Source organism: Salmo trutta, chromosome 35, assembly GCF_901001165.1.
Source record: "Salmo trutta chromosome 35, fSalTru1.1, whole genome shotgun sequence".
NCBI classification, from domain to species: domain Eukaryota; kingdom Metazoa; phylum Chordata; class Actinopteri; order Salmoniformes; family Salmonidae; genus Salmo; species Salmo trutta.
In genome coordinates this window covers 25,252,297-25,273,826 of record NC_042991.1, presented here as the reverse complement: position 1 = coordinate 25,273,826, position 21,530 = coordinate 25,252,297, and the positions used below count along the sequence as shown (strand labels likewise).

The following is a 21,530-nucleotide window of genomic DNA, read 5'->3' as shown; positions in this document are numbered from 1 at the left end:
TGTTTATATGCTGCCTTTCATTTGCTCTTTCCATGTTTCCAGCTTGCACTGCAGTCTTGACTGTGAAATGTAACGTGTGTGTGGACCATTGCTTTGTGTTCTCTGGCGTTGCATTAGTGTCGCTCAGAATCTTCCCAAATGAACATCACACCCATATTACACCATGTAATATTTATACAATCACGCAAACAAACTCCAGAATGTTTAACTTAGACATTTAAATGTGTGCGAGGCCACCTTTTAAACACACAAATGACACAATTGTATGAAGGTTCTGAGTCTGGTTGCTGGTCTGTTTGGTTGCAGTGTGGTTTCTCCTGCGTGCGGACACCTTTTCTATTTCTCTAAGACTGTCACAGTAGTATTGTAATGACCTCCAGTGACCTAGAGTGGGATTATTTGTACTGCCATCTTGAGGGATACAGCAGCCCTCCACGGGGCTCACCCTCTGGGTGGAGGTCGTCCCCCCTAGCCCTCCCCAGTCCCACAGATAACGGCCCAAACCTCTGGCGCTCCCAAATTCTCTCCATCTGGTCAATGAGCTCCCGATCCCGAATGGGCCGCAGCGTGTCCCCAGCCACCAATGGGGTGAGTGGCCCCGAGAAGGAGGAGGGGAGAGAGAGACGGCAGTGGAGGAAAGCTGCTGGGACTGGGCCTGGGAGATCAGGGAGAGTGAAGAAGGAGGTTAGAGAAAAGCTCTTCAGCACGCCTTAGTTATCTCGCTTGGAATGACCAAACTAAACCCCACATCCTCCTCCGGTCACAGGAAGCAGCGCTTCTTTTTGATTTCTCTCTTCCACCCTTCTCATGATATGTCAAACCTGGCCTGCTAAACATCACTCTGTTGAGCTGCTGTGAGAAGGGTTCTCTATGTTTGCAGGAATTCCATTTATGGTAGAACATAAATGAGAGCTGGGCTGAACTGAGTGCTTTTGCCTGCTGCTTCTGTGGTTGTGTTCACTGCTTTGTATGGAGGATGCCCACTGTAGTATGTACTGTGATAGTATGAAGGCTTATGTGATGTCATACTGCAGTGTTGGATGATTGTTGTAACATCATTGTTATTCCTTGTGTTAATAACAACCTGACACTTTGTTGGATGGATTATGTACTCATTGTGAGAGAGCCTACTAAAACGTTGACCCGTCATATTGAAGTCAGAAGGGATTAACTACTGCCTTTTGATATTGTATTCACCATTGACCTCTGAACTAATTGTTGATGTGTGGATGGGAAAAGAACCCCCTAACTGAGCTGTGTGTGTGTGTGTATGTGTGTGTGTGTGTGTGTGTGTGCTCGCATGCAGGGTGAGCAGACAGCCTTACATCGGGCAGCCGTGGTGGGAAACAGTGACGTTATCTCTGCCCTCATCCAGGAAGGGTGTGCTCTGGACAGACAGGACAAGGTACATGTCACACACACACACACAACAGCGCTCTCACAGGGCTGAAAGCAGAGCCCCAATGGACTCACTCACTGGCGTAGAGGGATTTTAAACCCCAACAAACTGTCAGACAGCACTAATACTATTTGACAATCTCTAGAGAAAACACTGCCTGTAACTGGCTTAACCCTCATTAATTCCCAGAGAAGGAAATAGGATGCGTCCCAAATGGCACCCTATTCCCTATGGGCCATGGTTAAAAATAGTGCACTAAAAAGGGAATAGGGTGCCATTTGGGGTGCAGAGCCAGCCCTGTGGAAGTCCAGCCCTGTGGAAGTCCATGCGGATAGAAAGAGTGTATATTGCTACAGAGGAAACAGCCACTCTCCAGCTGCCACACCTGGTAGAGTGAAAGTAAAGCCACACTGACCCTCTAAAGGAAAGCAGACCCTGTAGGCCTCGACACATAACCTCTTACATTACCTCACTACCTCCTACTTATCCTGCCATATCAGCTATTTTGACTGAATGAAAACCAATAATAGGGTTGTCTAGTATGATAATCCAGAGGTCAGGTGGTAGATGTGTAAAGCTCTTGACTGTGTTGGTTATTGCAGGACGGTAACACTGCTCTGCATGAGGTCTCGTGGCATGGCTTTAGCCAGTCTGTCAAACTGCTGGTTAAGGCCGGAGCCAACGTTCACGCAAAAAACAAGGTAAGTCTACTGCAAATACTGTAGATGTTATTGGTTATGAAACAGGCAGTGTTCCAGTAGGTCCTGTGCTGTGACAGCAGACTATTATATGACTGGAGAGCTTTTAGTGTTTAATAGGGCACACCAGGTAGCCTAGTGGTTAGAGCGTTGGGCCAGTACAGGTTGCTGGATTGAATCTCCGAGCCGACAAGGTAAAAATCTGTCGTTCTGCCCCTGAACAAAGCAGTTAACCCACTGTTCTCCGGTAGGCTGTCATTGTAAATAAGAATGTGTTCTTAACTGACTTGCCTAGTTAAATAAAATAATAATGGAGTGAATGGAATGGCATCAAACACATGGAAACAGGAATGGCATCAAACACATGGAAACCATGTGTTTGATGCCATTCCATTTGTTCTATTCTGGCCATCAACCTCCTGTGAATACAGCTGCAAATGGAAATATGTTCCAAAACGTTATCTCACTATTAAACACAACCCATGTCTGTCTGTCTGTCTGTCTGTCTGTCTGTCTGTCTGTCTGTCTGTCTGTCTGTCTGTCTGTCTGTCTGTCTGTCTGTCTGTCTGTCTGTCTGTCTGTCTGTCTGTCTGTCTGTCTGTCTGTCTGTCTGTCTGTCTGTCTGTCTGTCCATGTAGGCAGGGAACACAGCCCTCCACCTTGCTTGTCAGAATGGCCACGCTCAGAGCTCCAAGGTCCTGCTGCTGGGTGGGTCCAGGCCTGACAGCAAGAACCATGTAAGTCCTCTTCCTCTATGGTTGGCTAGTCTATGGGGCGCTGTTTGTAACCTGCTGTATTTTGTGTGAAAGATTAATTCCGTGGCACAAAATGTTGCTAGTTACTCCATAGTAGTCTTCTCTGAACCACTGTGTAGGAAATCCATGCTGACACAGAAGCCTTTCTACAGTTAACTACCACCGCAGAGCAGTTTGCATGCTTAAGTAGTCACTTAATTATGAAACTATGTACGTGTGTGTGCTCTACTCTGCACTTCAAACCTAATCTCCCCTCATCATGGGTGAACTGCTCTCAGTCAACAAGAACAGAGGAAGTAGCTCTCAGTGCCGTTCATTTGTCCTCGAGTCACTTCCTTGTGCCATTAAAAACGCTCCTGTCTTTGATTGCTTTCCCAAAAACTTTGTGAATGGAAACTCAAGCTGTGTGTGGTGGGGGTCTCTCTTCATTGTGTTCCAGGTAGGTGACACGTGTCTGCATGTAGCGGCCCGCTACAACCATGTGTCCATGCTCCGCATCCTCCTGGGAGCCTTCTGCTCCGTGGCAGAGAAGAACCAGGTTAGTCTGAGCATGTGACTGACACTACTTTCACACAGAGGCCTTTAGCTTGTTTTTGGGATATTTGAAGGGGTTGTGAATCCAGCTCGAGACCCTGCTGTGACACTCTCTGCTTTCTGAGAATGTCTTTTAAATGTCTATCATTTATTGGTAAAATGCTATTGTGATGCATGTACAACTACTATGTGAATGTACTTCTTTAGTAGCTTTTATTCATTTAATGTAAAATAGAATTGTCATGTGAATCATATCTTTGTCAAAGGTCCTTCCCTTGATTTATCCTAACTTAGTCTTAGCATTGTGCAGTAAACCTACTGGATATAGATAATATAGGGCTGTATTTTGGTTTTAATAGCACAGAGCAGGGACTTACCGTATAACATTGTTCTGTATTTGTTTGTTGATGCGTAAAAATCCAACGGAACATTCAGTATGTTAAGTCTCTCTCTCTCTCGCTTCTCTCTCTCTTCTCCCTCCATTCTCTCTCTTCTCTCTCTCTCTCTCTCTTCTCTCTCTCTCTCTTCTCTCTCTCTTCTCCCTCCATTCTCTCTCTCTCTCTCTCTTATCTCTCTCTTCTCCCTCCATTCTCTTCTCTCTCTCTCTTCTCTCTCTCTTCTCTCTCTCTTCTCCCTCCATTCTCTTCTCTCTCTCTTCTCTCTCTTCTCTCTCTCTTCTCTCTCTCTTTCCTCTCTCTCTCTCTCTCTCTCTCTCTTCTCTCTCTCTTCTCTCGGCAAGGCTGGGGACACACCACTGCATGTTGCAGCTGCGCTGAATCATAAGAAGACAGTGCGGCTTCTGCTGGAGGCAGGAACAGACAGCAGCATCCGCAACAACGTGAGTAAAGTGCCTCCGTGGCCCGGCCCCTACTGTGTTCACTATGCTCTGGAGCAGTCGTGCACTTCTAAAGGCCCTCTTCATCTCGACTAATGTCACCGCTCTCGAGCCAGCGGTGTAGTTTTTCACTCAGTTAAAGCCACGCAGACTTTGATGAGTAATAGTATACTGTTCAAGAAACGTTTTGGCATACTGACAACTGAAATAGCTACTTGGAAATACATTAGTATATTCGTCCTCAACTCAGTGCCATATACAGTTGAATCATTCATCCCTAACTAGGTCTGTGTCCCAAATGACAGCTTATTCTCTATATCCCTCAAACTCACCTCTGGACCTCCAAGCCAGTTCCACTGCATTTTTTCATTGTTCCCATCTAGTCAGGGACTTATTTAGACCTGTGACACCAGGTGTGTGCAATTAATTATCAGGTAGAACAGAAAACCAGCAAGCTCCAGGCCTCGTAGGGAAAGAGTTGAATACCCCTGCTCTATATAGTGCACTACTTTTGACCAGAGCCCTAGTCAAAAGTAGTGCACTATAAAGGGAAAAGAGTTCCATTTGGGACACAGTCTAGGTGTTGATTGGCCTCATGTCTGTGTGCAGGCAGGCCAGACTGCACTGGACCAGGCCAGAGAACACAACAACCCAGACGTAGCCCTTCTCCTGACCAAAGCGCCTCAGGTGAGTACAGGTTCACCTAGTCTGACAAGCAGGGGCAGCCAAGCAGTGTTTATCACCACCTCATGTCTGCCTTACCTCGCTATATATTTATATAGAAACACTCATGCTGCCAACTGTGTTTGGACTGAATTAACTACTTACTGATTCAACCATCACTGATTTATCCATTAACTACTTACTGATTCAACCATCACTGATTTATCAATTAACTACTTACTGATTCAACCATCACTGATTTATCAATTAACTACTTACTGATTCAACCATCACTGATTTGATCATTTGAATTTGATCCAGTGTAATTAGCTAGGAAAGTCGTAAAACGGACTATTCTACCGATCCTTGACTTCGGCGATGTAATTTACAAAATAGCCCCCAACACTCTACTCAGAAAACTGGATGTAGTCTATCACAGTGCCATCCATTTTGTCACCACAGCCCCATATACTACCCACCACTGCGACCTGTATGCTCTTGTTGGCTGGCCCTCACTACATATTTGTCGCCAAACCCACTGGCTCCAGGTCATCTATAAGTCTTTGCTAGATAAAGCCCCACCTTATCTCAGATCACTGGTCACCATAGCAACACCCACCCGTAGCACGCGCTCCAGCAGGTATATTTCACTGGTTATCCCCAAAGCCAACACTTCCTTTGGCTGCCTTTCCTTCCAGTTCTCTGCTGCCAATGACTGGGACGAATTGTAAAAAATCACTGAAGCTGGATTCTTATATCTCCCTCTCTAACTTTAAGCATCAGCTGTCAGAGCAGCTTACCTATCACTGTACCTGTACACAGCCAACCATATTACTTACCCTCTTGCTCTTTTGCACCCTACTTGCACATTATCATCTGCACATCTATCAATCCAGTGTTAATGCTAAATTGTAATTATTTTGCCTCTATGGCCTATTTATTGCCTACCTCCCTTCTCTTCTACATTTGCACACTGTACATAGCTTTTTCTATTGTGTTATTGACTGTACGTTTGTTTATGTGTAACTCTGTGTTGCTTTTTTTGTCGCACTGCTTTGCTTTATCTTGACCAGGTCGCAGTTGTAAATGAGAACTTGTTCTCAACTGGCTTACCTGGTTAAATAAAGGTGAAATAAAATAAAAAAATCTAATAAATATAGGCTAAAGTCAATTAAATTCAGGACTGCTAACCAATCAGTAAACTTGAAGCCTCAGTAAATAATACACTGGCCTTTAGTTCGTAACCTGTTCTCCCTCTGTATGTTCAGGTCCAGAGGTTTACCCGAGGCAGGAGTGTGAGGAAGAGGAGGGACAAGCTGAAGGCTGATCGCCGAGCACAGTCTGTTCCCAGGGATGACATGCTGCCCAGGAAGGTACAGTTACAGTACAGCTCCTCATCTTACTCCTACTGTCTCTGTGTGTGTCAGAATACGATAGCATAGATGCTCAGATGTTCACCTGAAAGACATATTTTCTGTCCTTTCTCACAGGACAGCGCATCTGCTGCTGACGACACCCCTAGCAGCGAACGCGTCGCCCGCAAACATGAGGTGATTGAGGCGAGCAAGAGCACAGACAGGGAGCTCAGAGAGAAGGTTAGCTATTACCGTAACCTTGTAACAACAACACATGAGAAATTCAGCTATTACCGTAACCTTCTAACAACAACACGAGAAGGTCAACTATTACCGTAACTTTCTATCAACAACACATGAGAAGGTCCGCTATTACCGTAACCTTCTAACAACAAAACATGCTTACCCAGGTGAAATGTTATTAATATTAAACACGTGGAACATGTGATGAGCTGTGCTGTCGTGCCGTTGCAGCCATCGCTCTCAGAACCCATCCGTCGTAGAGAGAACAAACATGGAGAGATGAGGCGGGGCAAACTGCTCCTCTCCTCTCCCCAGCCCCCACTCCCCCCACACAACTACAAGGCCTATCAGCTGTACACTCTGTACCGAGGCAAGGATGGCAAGGTCATGCAGGTAGATAGAAAAAGTACATGCTCACTGTCTCTACAATGACTTATTTTGTTTGAACATTTTCATGTGATGCTATGATTTATTACGCTTACCAAATTCACTTTTAATGTAGCTTTAAGGCACTGTGAATGGAGCTACTATCATATATTTTCTGTAATGTTGAAACCTTGTAAGAGGCTTTGCTACTATTTTCTGCTATTTAGAAACATATTTCAGTCTGAGTATGGCCCTGCGACAGACTAGCATCCTGCCCAGGGGGTTTACTCACTCCAAACAGCCAACCCGACTGCTCGGAGGCACCTGCATAGTCCTAATGCACACTGTTGCCTTGTTTTGTATCACATTCCAACCCGTCCCCAGTGAAAGTTGGCCCCTGGGTTTACATCATGCTTCAAAAACAGGAGATGGGCTCTTCTTATTACTTACTTATGTTTCGTTCTGTTAGTCTCCACTGTCAAGTGGCTCAGTGCTCATGGTTATTGTCTGTGTCCCAGGCCCCTATCAACGGCTGTCGCTGTGAGCCTCTGATCAACAAGCTGGAGAACCAGCTGGAGGCCACCAAGGAGGAGATGAAGACGGAGATCCACACGGTGCAGGACCTGATGAACAACAAGATGGGACAGCTGGACCGCAAGAACAAACATCAGGTACGGACTAGACCAGCGTGGTGTTCATTAGGGAAGGCAACGTAAAATGTTTTGCACCAAAAAGCTAAAAGGAATATTTCTTATTGAACCAGTCCAGGTAGATCAGTCCCAGTTTCAGTCCATTCCCTACCGTTTGGTGCCTAATGAACACTACCTACACCACACCAGTCTCTCAAGTCACAGCAGTGCTGGTGGATGTGGGGCGGGAAATCCATGCATGTATAATTTGTGCTGATTTTGCATAGCCTATTAATGAAATTAAGTGTAATGTTGCTAAAGTCAAAAACAGCTCTGAGCTTTTGTCACAACCGGCGTCTTGCATTAATCATGACAGCTCTGTCAGGTTCAGGCATTTAACTCTGGTTTGTGATTGTGTGGTTCTAGATCCGTGCTCTGGATAAGATGACAGTAGAGAGGGTGTCAGCGGAGAGGACAGAGTGCCAACACAGGATCAACCAGAGAGCCATGCAGGAAAGACAGGAGGGGGAAAAGAGACAGGTAATACTAACAGCAGTGTCAACTCACTCAACACAGCAGGAGAGGGTGGTCTATGCCATATCACTTTTTCATTCGAGGTTTAGCTCAGACATTTCAACAATGCATTTACACTTACGATGAATACTATTGTACGCTAATGTTTCCTGTCATTAAACCCCTTCATGTCTTGGCCTGCCCTTTAAGCAGGCATCAGTGGTGAACGAGCTGAAGAACTGGTGCATGGCCAAGCTCCAGAACATTGAGGTGCGCTTCGCAGGAGAACCCAGCAACACCAAGCTGCGCCGGTCCTCGTCCATGTCTGAGGGCCTGTGTGAGGTGGACCCTGGGAGCCTCACCGTGCTGCCTGCTGGGGGGCCTGGGGACAGCGCCCAGTGTCTGGCCCCCCACATCACTGACGTCACCGAGGGAGACCACAACACCGCCGCCACAGAGGACCCCTCAGCCAACCACTGCTTTGCTGTTCCGGTGGACAGCTCTCCAGGTACAGTTCAAACAGAACTCTGGGAAATAGCCAGCGCTCTGAATTACTACGCTTATGCACATGCACGAACACACATACACAAAGAGTGGGAATTCATTTCAAGCAGATACAGGCTTGTGTAAACGTTACGTAATCTAAGTTTATTACGTTTATTATTCTTAGGTCATACCTTTAAAAAAAAAAAGTAAATAAAGATTGAATGTGGCCCAAATCATTTCAAATTGAATGTGGCCCAAATCATTTCAAATTGAATGTGGCCCAAATCATTTCAAATTGAATGTGGCCCAAATAAAACAATTTCACAGAAATTGAAAAATTGTTGCCTATGGCAGGTTAATTAAAATATCACCCCAAACTATCAGATTGCATTTGAAGATTGGCAATCTCACTGGAACTAATTTGAATAATCATTAATTATTTGTGTGCCATGCTCTAAGGTTGACTTTTTAATTCTAATTCATTCAATAATTGCTTCTTGGAAATCTTCCAGACAGTGATAAACATCCCAAGCAAGCGGAGATCTCCTCCCCAACTACTGCCAAGTTCCTGTCACAGTCTCCCCAAGTAGTGCGACCCAAGGAGCGCTTCCTGGGTGCTACTGAACACCGGAGGCCGTATCAGGAACTGCAGGACGTGGCGCTTCTGGAGTTGGGATTGAGCAGCAGAGGCAACAACAACCGGGCCAGCAGTCTGTCCCCAGCGACAGAGCGCCACTGCAGCAGCAGACAGGACAAGGACCGCGACAGGGAAAGGGATGGAGACCGGGAGCGGGGCAGGGACAAGGGCAAGCACCACAAGAGGCACTCCCAGGGCAGGACTAAGGCCAAGGGGGCCACGGTGGGGCAGGCCGAGGGGACTCAGACTCTGGAGGTGTTTGAGGAAAGAGCCGTGGAGAGAGGCGGAGGGGAGAGCTCATTTGCCCAGGAAAGGGAGAACATGCACGCCCTGGAGGTGACACAGTACTTCTTTGAGGCGGTGTCGACCCAGATGGAACACTGGTATGAGAGGAAGATCCAGGAGGCCAGATGGCAGGCAGACCAGAGGGCCCAGGCAGACAGGGCTGCCCTACTGGAGAGGATCGCCTACCTGGAGGATGAGCTATGCATGCTCAGGACTAACAGGCACGACGACAGCTAACACAGACATACCACTGCAGAGTTTAAAGCAGACATACCACTGCAGAGTTTAAAGCAGACATACCACTGCAGAGTTTAAAGCAGTGGAGGCTGCTGAGGGGAGGATGGACGGCTCATAATAATGGCTGGAATAGAGCGAATGGAATGGTATACTTATTCCACTCCATTACCACAAGCCCATCCTCCCCAATTAAGGTGCCACCAACCTGTGGTTTAGAGTTACACCTTCGGAACGGCAAAAACCATCTGAGGTCAGATGGCAACCTGGATCTAGTGGACCCACTAGTAGACGTTGACCATAAACTGGCCATACATTTGTCATTGACCATGCTCCTTCTCTACAGAATTTCATACTTATATCTAATAATGTCATGCAACAGTAGAAAATAATCAATTTGTAATGGTAACTTATTAAGGAGAAATGTTATGGCATGCCAGACAATTCAGTATAATGTTGTCTTGTTAATCATGTGTTTTGTTGTATACACCTGGGCAGCTCCTGTGTGTTGTGCTTTGTAAAAACCCCCAGTAAATGTACGGCTCGTTACAATGGATCTGTCACAGTGCCATTATTGAACTGGAACACCCACACATGTTGGCACATTGATAGCTTGTCCTCAACATGCCAGTACTCCAGTGCTTTTTATCCTGCGATGCGAAAGCCTGTTATGAGAATGATTCTGGGGGTTTGTAGAAAATGTGGGTCATTTTTAGTGACATTGTAAAAAACTAAATTCAATGAGAGAGTAGAGGAAAACGAGAGCAGACAGCTTCAGGAATAGTTTTGAGTTAGCCAGGAGGCTTAACATATCAGTAGAATAAACTACTGCAAGCTTTCATATGTGACTTACAAGGGCAACAGAACTCACGAGAATACAGCCAAACTGAAAATGTCTTAACTGAAGAGAAGTTGTGCTTTCATAACTTTAGATCTCATCCACCTCTGCTCCAGCCCACTATTTATTTGATGGTAAAAACTCCATAACACCCTAATGTTTATCCTCAGCACTAAAATGAGTTACTGTTAGGAAGACCACGTTGGCGTGATGAAACGTCAAATAGACTACTGTAAATGTATTACCGTGCTCATAGGTGACACTTGTTCTGTTCATGGGAGGTCGTTGTACATTGATGTCTCTGCTGATATGAACATACATTCTGTCTAACGAAGTCAGATGATGTCAAGTGTATTTTGTAAAAAACTAAAGAGAAACTACAAAAATGGCACGTCTGTTTTATATTCAAGAGGTAGACGCAAAGAGCTAAACGAGAGCCTCCCAACATGAGCCCTGGAATACTAGTTATAACCAATAAATAAATCCTTACAGGTGGTGTTATTTCACATTATTGCAAATGGCATATCATACATGATTCTGCATGATCATACAGCGATCTGGGAAAGCGTCACCACTGTTAGACATGGACATTTTAATAGCAACCAAACTGATAGGGGACTCCCCATGACATATCTCATATGGTTGTGCTCACGCCAAACAACATTCTGTATCAGACACAGTGTCAGGGATTCAACGAGAAGAAAGTAGAGGAGCTGGTACGGCTAAGATTTCTTCCAGGGTAAGTGTGACAAGGTCCGGATTCCTATGGCTTTCATGCTGCACATACACAGTCCATTTGAGGTATCTAACTCCAGCAGTGTCCTAATAATGGACACTGACCGCGTCCTAGGGATATGGAGAGACAATGGTTAGAAAAGGGATACAACATAAAATATGAAACACAATTTCAGGCAATGTCTTTGCCATATCTCACCTGATTTGTGGCATTTTTATTTCTCTTGAACTCGTCACTCGCCCAATACCTTAAGTCTTTTCGGTCTCCTTCGTCTGGCACTTGTCTTATGGTCCGCATCATGTTTCTGTACAGGCCCAACAGAGCAATATGCTGAGGAACACAATAAGTACCTTACTGTAATAGATTTCCATTGAAATGGGCAAAAATAGCTTTTTAGCAAAAAACTATTTCTCAAGCTCAAATTTTGTTAGGAGTGGGGAGGGGATAACTGAGAACTAGCTGTTATTGGCAGAAATTAACTATCAGGAAATAACACTGATCACTGCTTAAATGTTAAAGGTCCCGAATAGTCATTCTGATTCCCATAAAATAGCCTTTTGAGTGACAACTATGTCCCATAATATTTTGGGGGATAGAAATGCTAGAAATATTTTTTCTCTCATGGCTATCAGGAAGTTTGAAAAGACAGGCGTGGGCGCGGAGTTTATATTCATGAGCTCGCATTGATTGACAGCTCTTTGAAACTCCTATGTCAAGAAACTTGGATGCAGTGAGCAGTGTTGCAGTAAAATCATCTCAAGCAAACTTGGTGATGCACAAAGCAACTCAAACGACATGGAAATTGCATCAATGATGTCAATGTTTTGGTCTCTCTCCCGCTTTGCATGTCTCTTGTGATGTGGTTCACTGCATTGACGGATGTGTTGACTAGCTAACACCAGACACAGATGAAAGGGGAAACATATAAGTATCTTTGCCATAGATGAATAGTGTAAACTTTTAATTATATTTGCTGACAAACACCCTACAATCAAAATGTGGCACCAGTATAGTAGCTATCTAGCTAGCCCTACTGAACAAAAATATAAACGCAACATGTAAAGTGTTGGTCCCATGTTTCATGAGCTGAAATAAAAGATTCAAGAAATGTTCCATCAGCACAAAATGCTTATTTCTCTCAAATGTTTTGCACAAATTTGTTTACATCCCTGTTAGTGAGAATGTCTCCTTTGCTAAAATAATCCTGACAGGTGTAGCATATAAAGAAGATGATTAAACAGCATGATCATTACACAGGTGCACCTTGAGCTGGGGACAATAAAAGGCCACTCTAAAATGTGCAGTTTTGTCACACAACACAATGCCGCAGATGTCTCAAGTTTTGAGGTAGCGTGCAATTGGCATGTTGACTACAGCAATGTCCAACAGAGCTGTTGCCATAGAATTGAATGTACATTTCTCTACCATATGCTGCCATCAACATCATTTTAGAGAATTTGGCAGTACATCCAACCAGCCTCACAACTGCAGACCACGTGTAACCACGCCAGCCCAGGACCTCTTCTTCACCTGCGGGATCGTCTGAGGAGCGGTGCTGAGGAGTATTTCTGTCCGTAATACAGCCCTTTTGTGGGGAAAAACTAATTCAGATTGGCTGGGCCTTGATCATGTGAAATCCATAGATTAGGGCCTAATGAATTCATTTCAATTGACTGCTTTCCTTCTATGAACTGTAAGTCAGTAAAATCTTTGAAATTGTTGCATGCTGCGTTTAAATTTTTGTTCAGTATATATAAACCATGCCCCTCTGCAAACAAAACATGATTTTGACTGTTCATGACCTTTAATGTTAGCTGTTCATGTTACCAACATATATTTGTATTACTTGTTTTAATGTAAGTGCTGCCACGGGTAACCTTGAGCTAGCCATGTGGACAGTAGCAAACATGGTTGTAGAGGCAGCTCTACAGCTGATCCACTGTCTTTGGCTGGTCTGTCTTGGTTCAACATCGATGATTAACAAGATCAATGTCGCCCTCTTGTGGGGTGGAGTACTTATTGAAAATCCAAATTTCTTTCGGGGCCATAAAATAATTATACTGTAGGCTACTACCACACATTATAAAACATGTGCTCAAAACAGTTAAAAAAGTTTATTAACCCTAACCTCATACAATGTATCATGTCATATGTGATAGGTGGTATGAACAACTACCATGAATATAATTAGTTTGCTTAGTTATTTCCACATTACAAAACACCTTGGCGATAAACATTTCAATGCACAATCATCAACCACTGTTTTCCTAATGTCACAGCAATGGTATTTTCTAATGACGTGTCAGTGAATTAACCTTATCTACAGTACAGTCGAGGTGTAAAACAGATGTAGTTGTGACGTCGCTTAGGCTGCATTTAGACAGGTAGCACAACTTCCAAATTGGTATTTTGACCAATCACATCACATCTTTTGACATCAGATATTTTTCAGAGCTGATCTGATTGGTCAAAAGATCAGAATTTGGCTGCCTGTCTAAACATAGCTTAAGACCAGAGAAATGGAACCAATTGGAGCGTTTATCAAAATTGTTAATAGCAGTCCTTGTGCTGCAAAGTGCATAAGAACCACATTTTCCAAAAACATTGACCTTTATAGAAAGAGAGAGAGAAAGAGAGGGAGAGAAAAAGAGAGAGAAGCTTTATAATAACACCACATTATTTTGGGCAGAATGATCATTTCCAAGTAAACAATGGATGCATTTTTTAAAGCACAGTGTAAAGTGAGATGCAGAAAAAAAATGTCAAGGCACAATTTTGGGATTACTTTTTAAATGGATCAAGCCCATATCAGCATGCTTTTCTTTTGCCATGATATAATTAAGGGGGTGCTTTTTTTCCTTGTTATTCTTTATTTTACAAACAGTGCATTAACATCACAACACTGTCAGCTCTATACATGGTCATTTGATGTGTCTACATGAAAGCAGAATGTCTTGATGAGCACGTTAGACTGAAAACATCCATACAACATGAAGGGGGTTATAGTACACTGGGAAAGAGGTATCTTGTTCACACGGAAGGGAATCACATTTTGTTTGTTTTCGAACATATTTTATAGACGTGCAAGATAAAGCAATGCTAATTACATTACGAAAGAACTTCCAGAATCCCCCCGGCCTGATGACAAGGACTAAACAGCGGAGGTTGCTATCAAACTCTACAGTCTACTAAAATTAGAGTAAAAATAAGAAAAAAGGCACATATACAGTGGCAAGCCCGTCTTCCTTTGCGAGTCCTGTTTTTGAGTCTGTTGTCGAGAGGCTAGCAGCAGAGTGGCGTTGTGCGGTTGGTTGCTGCCCTCTAAGATGGTTTCTTCTCATTGGCCTACTGGTCGGTTGCCGTGACGAGTTCAAACCACTGCCTCAGTGCGTCGCTCAGGGTCTCTGGCAGGGCGTTGACGTCCCTCAAGATCACGTAGAAGGGGAAGGGGAACTCCTCCATGTAGGAGCGGATCTCAGGCATCTCTCCTGGACCTTTGAAGATGGGCACCTTGATGTCCAGAATGGAGTCCTGTAAAAAAATGACAGGAAATGTCAAAAGGAGTATTGTGGAATATTTCCAGGATATTTCAATATGAATATAATATCTCAGTGATTTGACCATTCACATAAACACATGCAACTATTGGACTGTATCATGTAAATTACAGTAAAACCTTGCATTTACTATCCACAGTCCTTGCTACATAACATGGATTCCATCTAAACCAACTAAGTCCTTTACCCTGGAGTTGGGGTTGTCAAGCACCACGAAGATGACAAAGACGTTGGCGCTGCGAGCCGCCTGCACGGCAGCCGTCACCCTCTCCTTCCCCTCCAGGAAGAGCCCCCTGCCGTCCGATACGATGAGCAGCAGCTGGGCCGTCTCTGTTGGGGGGGGAGGAGTGAGAGGGAGGAGCACAGGACGAGGGGGAGGCGGTCAGTTTACACTGGCACCACAATGGCCCTGGGTGTCTGCTTACAAGTTCCAGTCCTCTGGGCCGCAGAGGGAGAGCAGTGAGAGCTCTGATACCAGCTCTGCACTGTGATCCTCAGCGCGGCTCCATAGAGGACATGTTAGCTTCACCAGGGGCACTGTAGCAGGAACAATACTCTGCCTTTAACTAACAGTACTGGGGCTCTGCTCCCTACCAACACACTGCTCCACTCAGGGCTTGTTTGTTGACATCAGACACTACCAGGGCATGGACCCCAAAGCCTCAGAGGACAATGTGATCAGCTGACATTCTTGCATATGTCTCAACCCATTACTGTAAGGAATAGTGGGATCTAGGGGACTAGGGGAAGCCATTCTCACTTATAGTAATCATGCTAAACCTTTAACCCAGTAGACTACCTGTGTTCATGGATCCAAGGCCGTGCTGCCTGGCTGCTACAAACATGTTGGCTGAGGTCTCCAGGAACTAAAGGATATTAGAGCACAATGTGGGAGTCAGTCTCACAAGAAAAACAATCTGTCTCAAAGAGGATTTTGGGGGGAGAACTGTTGAACAATATCAGAGTAAAGAACAGGCCTGAAAGTGGTTTAAATCATCAAAACTATAAAGAGTGTAAAAATGAAGGAAGAAGGAAAGGGATTCCCACCTGGGCTATCCTGGTCTTTTTCTGCTGGAACTGACAGAGCCTCAGTATTCTAGCACCTGACTGATCGTTGAACTGTTGTTGGAACGGGTGGAGCAGCTGCACTGTCTCTCCAAAGCTGAGGGGGACAACCAAAACATTCCACACATCATGTTGTTATCTCACTGTCAGGGGAAGAGAAACACCTGGACATCCATATTAATGTATTTCAGTGACTGCTCCTCTCACCTGCACACAGACACCTGCCCGACCTCCAGGAGAGTGAGAGCGTTGACGATCACAGACAGGGATTCAAAGGCCAGCTGTGAGGCACAGGAGACAAAGGTGAGACATTGTGTTTTTCCCATGTTGCACCCTATTCCCTATATAGTGCACTACTTTGACCAGAGACCTTTGAGCCCCGGTCTAAACTAGTGCATTCTAAAGGGAATAGCGTGCCGTTTAGAACTCATACATAGTTCCTGCAACACTGATTGCAAGGTTGTCTCCACTCATCCCTCCGTGAAGCGACCTACCTGTTTTGAGTGGTTGTCCACCATGCTGGAGGAGTCGTCCACGGCCAGACAGATCTGATACTCTCTCTTGCTGGGCTTGGTTCTCCTCAGCCAGATCTTGTCTTTACGGAACTGACTGGCGATGTAGGGGATCACCTTCCGCATGTTCAGACGCTTTCCCGTGCGGAAGTCTCCTCTGTGACACAGAGAGAAAACAGAATAAGAGATGAGCTAATATTTGTTGTGAAATTAAAAAGGATCTTTCAAATGAAAAATAAATGAATTTATAGGAAAGGTTAAAAAAAGCCTGTTCTTGCTCTGGTCTGCGTTTTGTCTAATGGCTGACCAGTGGCCATGCTCCATGAATGATCTTCTAGGGGTTGCGGTAGGTACTCACTTGAGCTTGGCGGCCTGCGTGGGCTCTAGGATGAGGCGGAGCTGCTCACACAGCTGCTGGGACAGGGCCGAGGTCAACGTCTGGTACTGATGCCACATGGCTGCCGCTGCGCTCTCCTATAGGGAAAGATATTAGCAGGAGCAACACACAGAGATCTGAACTTCTGAAGGTAGGTCATGGTAAATAGTATCCGGTAATATTTATGTATTAGCAGAACATCCAAAGTGTTGGTACCTCCTCCCGGTCTCCAGGGGCCTGTTTCATCCAGGCCTCCAGCTGCAGCTCCATCTCCCTCCTCAGCTCCTCTGGGTCGCGGACTGGGTTCTGGACAGACACACACATTCAGCTAATCTTATACAGAGTGCTCCAGTGCTTTCTGACAGGGTTTTTTCTTTAGTACTAGAGCCCTAAGCAGATCTCTGGTACCTGCAGTGTGTCCATTAGCAGCTCTGGGACAGTGTGGATGGTAGACTCTGTGCTCCTCTCTGGGCACTCCTCGTCACTGTGACCCTGTGTGTCTTTTGGCCTCTCCTCGTCTTCCTCATGCTGCCTCAGAGCCTCCAGCTCTCCACTGTCCAGACCTGATGGGGGAAATTACACAGTAAGACACACAACAGGCAAACACACAAGCACCCACACACACAGGTGTAGACAGTGAGAGGAGATGGATAGAGCACCTTTCTGTGACGCTCTGGTCGAGTCCAGCTGTTCTGGCTTCAACTCCTGGGCTTCAACAGCCCGCAGGTCCTCTTCCTGCTCCTCTGTATCCATTGCAATGTCGTCATCCTCTTGGTCCTCATCTTGTGGGGCTCTGTCTGGTTTCTGCTGGTCTGCACTGGCAACATCTGTCAACAGCAGAGACAAGCAGCTCAGTGAAAGGGCTCTTATAAGAGCTTAGAAGCAAATGCTTCTTTTCTTGGACTATCATCTTCTTAGGGGGATGAACTGGTATGGCATATCTACTCTGTGGTGTGATTGGTGCCTGACCGTATGTCTGTGTGTCGTAGGCCGTCTCTCCCTGTTTGATATGCTCGTACAGGTCTGACTCCTGCTGGGCCTGAGTCGGTTTGTTCTCCAACGTCTTCTCCGTAGTGCTCTCCACCGTGCGCAGACGCTTGTTGATTCGCTCGTTGTAGTCGCCCGTCGAACGCTCGTTGTCAGCCTGCCCCGGCTTCCTTTTGAAGCTCTGGAACAGGACAGCCAGGACAGCATTAGAACAAATTTAGAAATATATAGCTCATCTTACAACAGAATTTGATCATGTTTTAAAATGTTTCGGATTTACTAGAAAACATTAACTCAAAAACACACTGTAGAGATTTGTAGACCAGACATACCTGTGTCTTGCTCTGGCTCGCTTTCTGAGAGGACATCCTTGCCATGAGTTTGGAGTCGTGTCCCTCCGACTGGCTGGCATCAGCCGCTCCACTACCATGTTCCTGGACAACACAAGAGGGTCAATGTGTGCCTGCCAAATAACACATTTACATCAGCTGTAAATGGGTGTGGTGTGTGTTTCTACCTCTTTAGCTTGGTCTCTCTCGGATGCGTCCCCTGCCAGCTCCACAGCGGTCTCACTCTGGACGTTCTCCTCTCCTGTCTGACCGTCTGTGTTGTGCTCCTTCCTCTCTGCCGATTCTGGCTGCTCCTCATCCTCACCCTCCTCCTGTGGGCAATGAAGAAAAAAGGCGTTAAACACTCAATTAGCAAAGCATTCTGTTCTAGGTACATCTGGGGCCACAAGGTGCTTAAAGCATTAAAACACGCTGATAATCTCACTGCTGATAGGTACTTTTCACAGTAGGAGGCAGTTCCTTCTCTTGCTAGAACAAAAGCGGTACCTGCTGCACGCTGAACCGGTAGCAGCTAACCTACCGATTCTACTTGTAGAATCGCAATGCTCGTCAGTGGCCAACAACTTGACTTCGAGCCAATCAGAGAGCACGAAACCCCATGTGAGGGAGGCAACACAAAAAAATGAAAAAAAATATGGCATTTTCTCCTACATCCATGGATGAGCGAGTCACACTTCATATGGAAATTAGGTTATGGGATGGTAGCTAGCTAAGTGCACAGACGCAATGCACACAACACTAAATACTGCCTCCAAGCCAGCTAACCACCATAGCTAGTATTGATATTATAATTAGATCCCAATGGATTAGCTACGTTCCATGAAACAGCTGCCTGTGTTAGCTGCCGAGTTAGTGCAGTGTCCTTAGCTAGCGAATATGCTAACGTTAGATAGCTAGCTAAACATTTGGCTATGTGCTGGCACTGACGGTATGGGATTATGGAGAGTGAATGAAATAGTTTTTTTCCCCATCTTCCTAAGGAGTCATCTAGCTGTGGCCATCTGGCTAGTACCAACAAGGGTTTCCACAAAATAACAACATCAGCGCAGAGAGCTTGAAATTTAGACCATAAGCAACACGCAAGGATATGCATTGTCAAACAACGCTACTGCCACCTTCTGGTTTGGAGTATTTTAACAAGGCTGAGTGGCTGACGATGTCCAAGGTCTTTGCTATATGAACACAAAAAAGATAGCACCTCTGAACAGAGTGTCGACAGTCTAAGTACCGTCGGCAGGCAAATGTTTGACAATCCTACCAGTGTGTCTGAGCTTTAAAGTGAAACTCCACTCAAACTATATTTTGGTATATTTTTTTCCAATAGTACACTGTTGACACAGACCCAAAATTATTTGCATGTCAGCAGTCAAGTTCTCAAGATATTGGACTTTCAAGAAGCAAAGTGTCACTGGCCACACCATCATTATGATGCAAGTCAAACTACCTTTGGTTTCTGGCCTTCGTTTGTAGGGATGACCACGTCCTCCTCGTTCCCTGCCTCTTGTCCTTTGTCCTTCTCCTCCTCATCCTCTGCCTCCTCCTCTGTTTGTTCTCCTCCTCCCTCTTCCTCCTCAGTCTTGGGTTCCTGGCCTTCTTCTTCTCCTTGTTTGTCTGTCTGATCCTCAGCCATCTCCTCTGCTCCACCCTCCTCCTTTCCCTCTTTCTCCGCTCCCTCCTTCTCATCCAGCTCCATTGGCTTCTCGTCAATGTCGAACGGGTTTTCCTCTGGAGGAGAAAGAAACTAAATTGTCACACACTGATTCTCTGGTGTCTCCACCGGTTCCTCTACTCCCTTATTCTTTAATAGTTTATTTTATTTAGTGACAAGATAACAGGACAAAAAAAAGTTTCCTCTCCCAGATATACAATTGACCCGAGGGCTCACCGTCTCCCTCTCCCTCGTCCCCGGCCTGGTCCTCCTCCTGGTCCAGATTGAGTTCATCAGGCAGGTCCATGGCCTCCGGGTCAGGCTTCTTCTCCTGCTTCCCATGATACGGGTCCACCTCGTTCTCATCAAACTCCCGCTGGAATAGATACTCAAATCAGACACTATCTATCACTCCTGCTAAAACACACCCAACTACAGCCTGAGATGTGTTGAGTAAAGTGCAGAAAAAAGCCCCTTGCAATGCCAGGGATAATCTGTGTGACACAACATTGATACGCTCAGTAAAGTATATATGCATATATTTTCAGTGAAAGCTTACCTCGTCCCCTTGTTCGTGGATGTTCTCCTTTTCCTCCTCGTCCAACTGTTGGTCTTTGTCATCTTTGTTCTTGTTGTCTTTATTGGGGTCCGCTGCATCCAGGTTGTCATCCTTGGCTACCAGCTCTGATTCCCCCTGAAGAAACCACAATAGAGCATAATTAGTGAAATGGCCCTACTAGAAGCAGCACATACAGCCCTTTCTGACATTTGAACTCTTATCTGATCCTTCCTCTCCGTACCTGGTCCATTCCTTGGCCTGACTCTTCCTCCTTGTCACTGCCCTCCTCCTCTTCCTCATCCTCATCATCACCCCACATCCTCTCATCCAGCGTGTCCGTCTGGCCCTCGCCCAGGTCGCCCATCTTCTTATCCAGATCTTCATCCTCCTCTTTGTCAGACTCCTCATCATCCTCACCTGAAAAGGCACAACCAAGAGCGCTTTGAGATGCGAGACCAGGGTCGGGTTCATTAGGGCATGTAATGGAAAACTGTTTGAAATGTTTTGCAACAGACAATGAAAGTTAGCGTTTCTTATTGGACAAATTCCAGGTAGTCCCTCCCTGTTTGTCTATTTTTTTCCATTTGGTGCCTAATGAACATAACCCAGGAGCGTGATCAGACTCCCATGAGGCTGTGTGTTAAGAGTTCTGTCCACCCACCTGGCTCTTGCTGGTCTCCATCATGCATCTGGCCATCAAAGTCCTCGGACATCTCGATGGCGTTATCCTCCTCGTCAATGTTCTTCTTGTCAGGTTCCTCCTCTTTCTTCTCCTGGCCTTCCTGGAAAGTGTCCTCCACCTACGACAGAAAACGTAACATTTTTGCAAAACCATATACATTTTTACTTAGTAATGCATTGATGTCAGTAGGAGACCAAGTGAAAATTCAACTTAAGTGGAAGTTATGATTCACCCCTTCATGAGCAATGCTACTCAAATAACAGATCTTAGTGTCTGCACTGTATTGCAATTCTTGTAGGAAGCATCACCTGTTCTTCGTTCTCGATCTTGTCGCTGACGTCTTTGGTGCCCTCTCCCTCGCCGATGCCACCACCCTCGTAGTCGTGGAACTCTGTGGCCCCCTCTCCATCCCCTCCCTCCAACTCCTGGGGGAGGCAGAAGCCCTGCAGGACAAGACAATAAGACAAAGCAGCAAAGTAAAACAGTGGCTGTACAGTAGCACCATTGCAGCTTAGGTGACTTACCCAAACAGTAGAAATAAACAGCTACTGAAAATACAGGCTGTTCTAAGATTTTTCACTACTATCG

The 21,530-nt window shown here is 45.5% G+C and overlaps 2 protein-coding genes across 7 annotated transcripts in view; one reads left to right on the top strand and one right to left on the bottom strand.

Moving 5' to 3' along the window:
- Positions 1 to 10,856, top strand: part of LOC115174920 (ankyrin repeat domain-containing protein 6) — a 35,372-nt gene extending 24,516 nt beyond the window's left edge. For 2 of the 5 annotated variants that reach the window (XM_029733946.1, XM_029733945.1), the window contains 13 exons: positions 1,307 to 1,405; positions 2,002 to 2,100; positions 2,736 to 2,834; positions 3,292 to 3,390; positions 4,126 to 4,224; positions 4,831 to 4,908; positions 6,153 to 6,257; positions 6,375 to 6,479; positions 6,714 to 6,875; positions 7,367 to 7,519; positions 7,904 to 8,017; positions 8,201 to 8,498; positions 8,989 to 10,856. In XM_029733946.1, the coding sequence (XP_029589806.1) occupies positions 1,307 to 1,405; positions 2,002 to 2,100; positions 2,736 to 2,834; positions 3,292 to 3,390; positions 4,126 to 4,224; positions 4,831 to 4,908; positions 6,153 to 6,257; positions 6,375 to 6,479; positions 6,714 to 6,875; positions 7,367 to 7,519; positions 7,904 to 8,017; positions 8,201 to 8,498; positions 8,989 to 9,635 (2,157 nt within the window). In that variant the 3' untranslated portion in view covers positions 9,636 to 10,856. Of the gene's footprint in view, positions 1 to 306; positions 685 to 1,306; positions 1,406 to 2,001; positions 2,101 to 2,735; positions 2,835 to 3,291; positions 3,391 to 4,125; positions 4,225 to 4,830; positions 4,909 to 6,152; positions 6,258 to 6,374; positions 6,480 to 6,713; positions 6,876 to 7,366; positions 7,520 to 7,903; positions 8,018 to 8,200; positions 8,499 to 8,988 lie in introns of all 5 variants that reach the window. The other 3 variants (XM_029733944.1, XM_029733943.1, XM_029733947.1) reach the window with 3 other exon arrangements.
- Positions 10,857 to 13,298: 2,442 nt separating this feature from the next.
- LOC115174917 (midasin-like) overlaps positions 13,299 to 21,530 on the bottom strand; it is a 58,823-nt gene continuing 50,591 nt past the window's right edge. The window contains exons 83-101 of one of the 2 annotated variants that reach the window (XM_029733940.1): positions 21,251 to 21,385; positions 20,922 to 21,060; positions 20,502 to 20,677; positions 20,261 to 20,395; positions 19,939 to 20,077; positions 19,498 to 19,778; positions 18,221 to 18,364; positions 18,036 to 18,137; positions 17,686 to 17,884; positions 17,376 to 17,543; positions 17,125 to 17,279; positions 16,933 to 17,022; positions 16,699 to 16,814; positions 16,323 to 16,497; positions 16,036 to 16,109; positions 15,811 to 15,925; positions 15,563 to 15,629; positions 14,951 to 15,093; positions 13,299 to 14,737 (exon numbers count right to left, since the gene is read on the bottom strand). In XM_029733940.1, coding sequence (XP_029589800.1) covers positions 14,552 to 14,737; positions 14,951 to 15,093; positions 15,563 to 15,629; positions 15,811 to 15,925; positions 16,036 to 16,109; positions 16,323 to 16,497; positions 16,699 to 16,814; positions 16,933 to 17,022; positions 17,125 to 17,279; positions 17,376 to 17,543; positions 17,686 to 17,884; positions 18,036 to 18,137; positions 18,221 to 18,364; positions 19,498 to 19,778; positions 19,939 to 20,077; positions 20,261 to 20,395; positions 20,502 to 20,677; positions 20,922 to 21,060; positions 21,251 to 21,385 — 2,739 coding nt within the window. In that variant the 3' untranslated portion in view covers positions 13,299 to 14,551. The remainder of the gene's footprint in view (positions 14,738 to 14,950; positions 15,094 to 15,562; positions 15,630 to 15,810; positions 15,926 to 16,035; positions 16,110 to 16,322; positions 16,498 to 16,698; positions 16,815 to 16,932; positions 17,023 to 17,124; positions 17,280 to 17,375; positions 17,544 to 17,685; positions 17,885 to 18,035; positions 18,138 to 18,220; positions 18,365 to 19,497; positions 19,779 to 19,938; positions 20,078 to 20,260; positions 20,396 to 20,501; positions 20,678 to 20,921; positions 21,061 to 21,250; positions 21,386 to 21,530) is intronic. The other variant, XM_029733939.1, reaches the window with a different exon arrangement.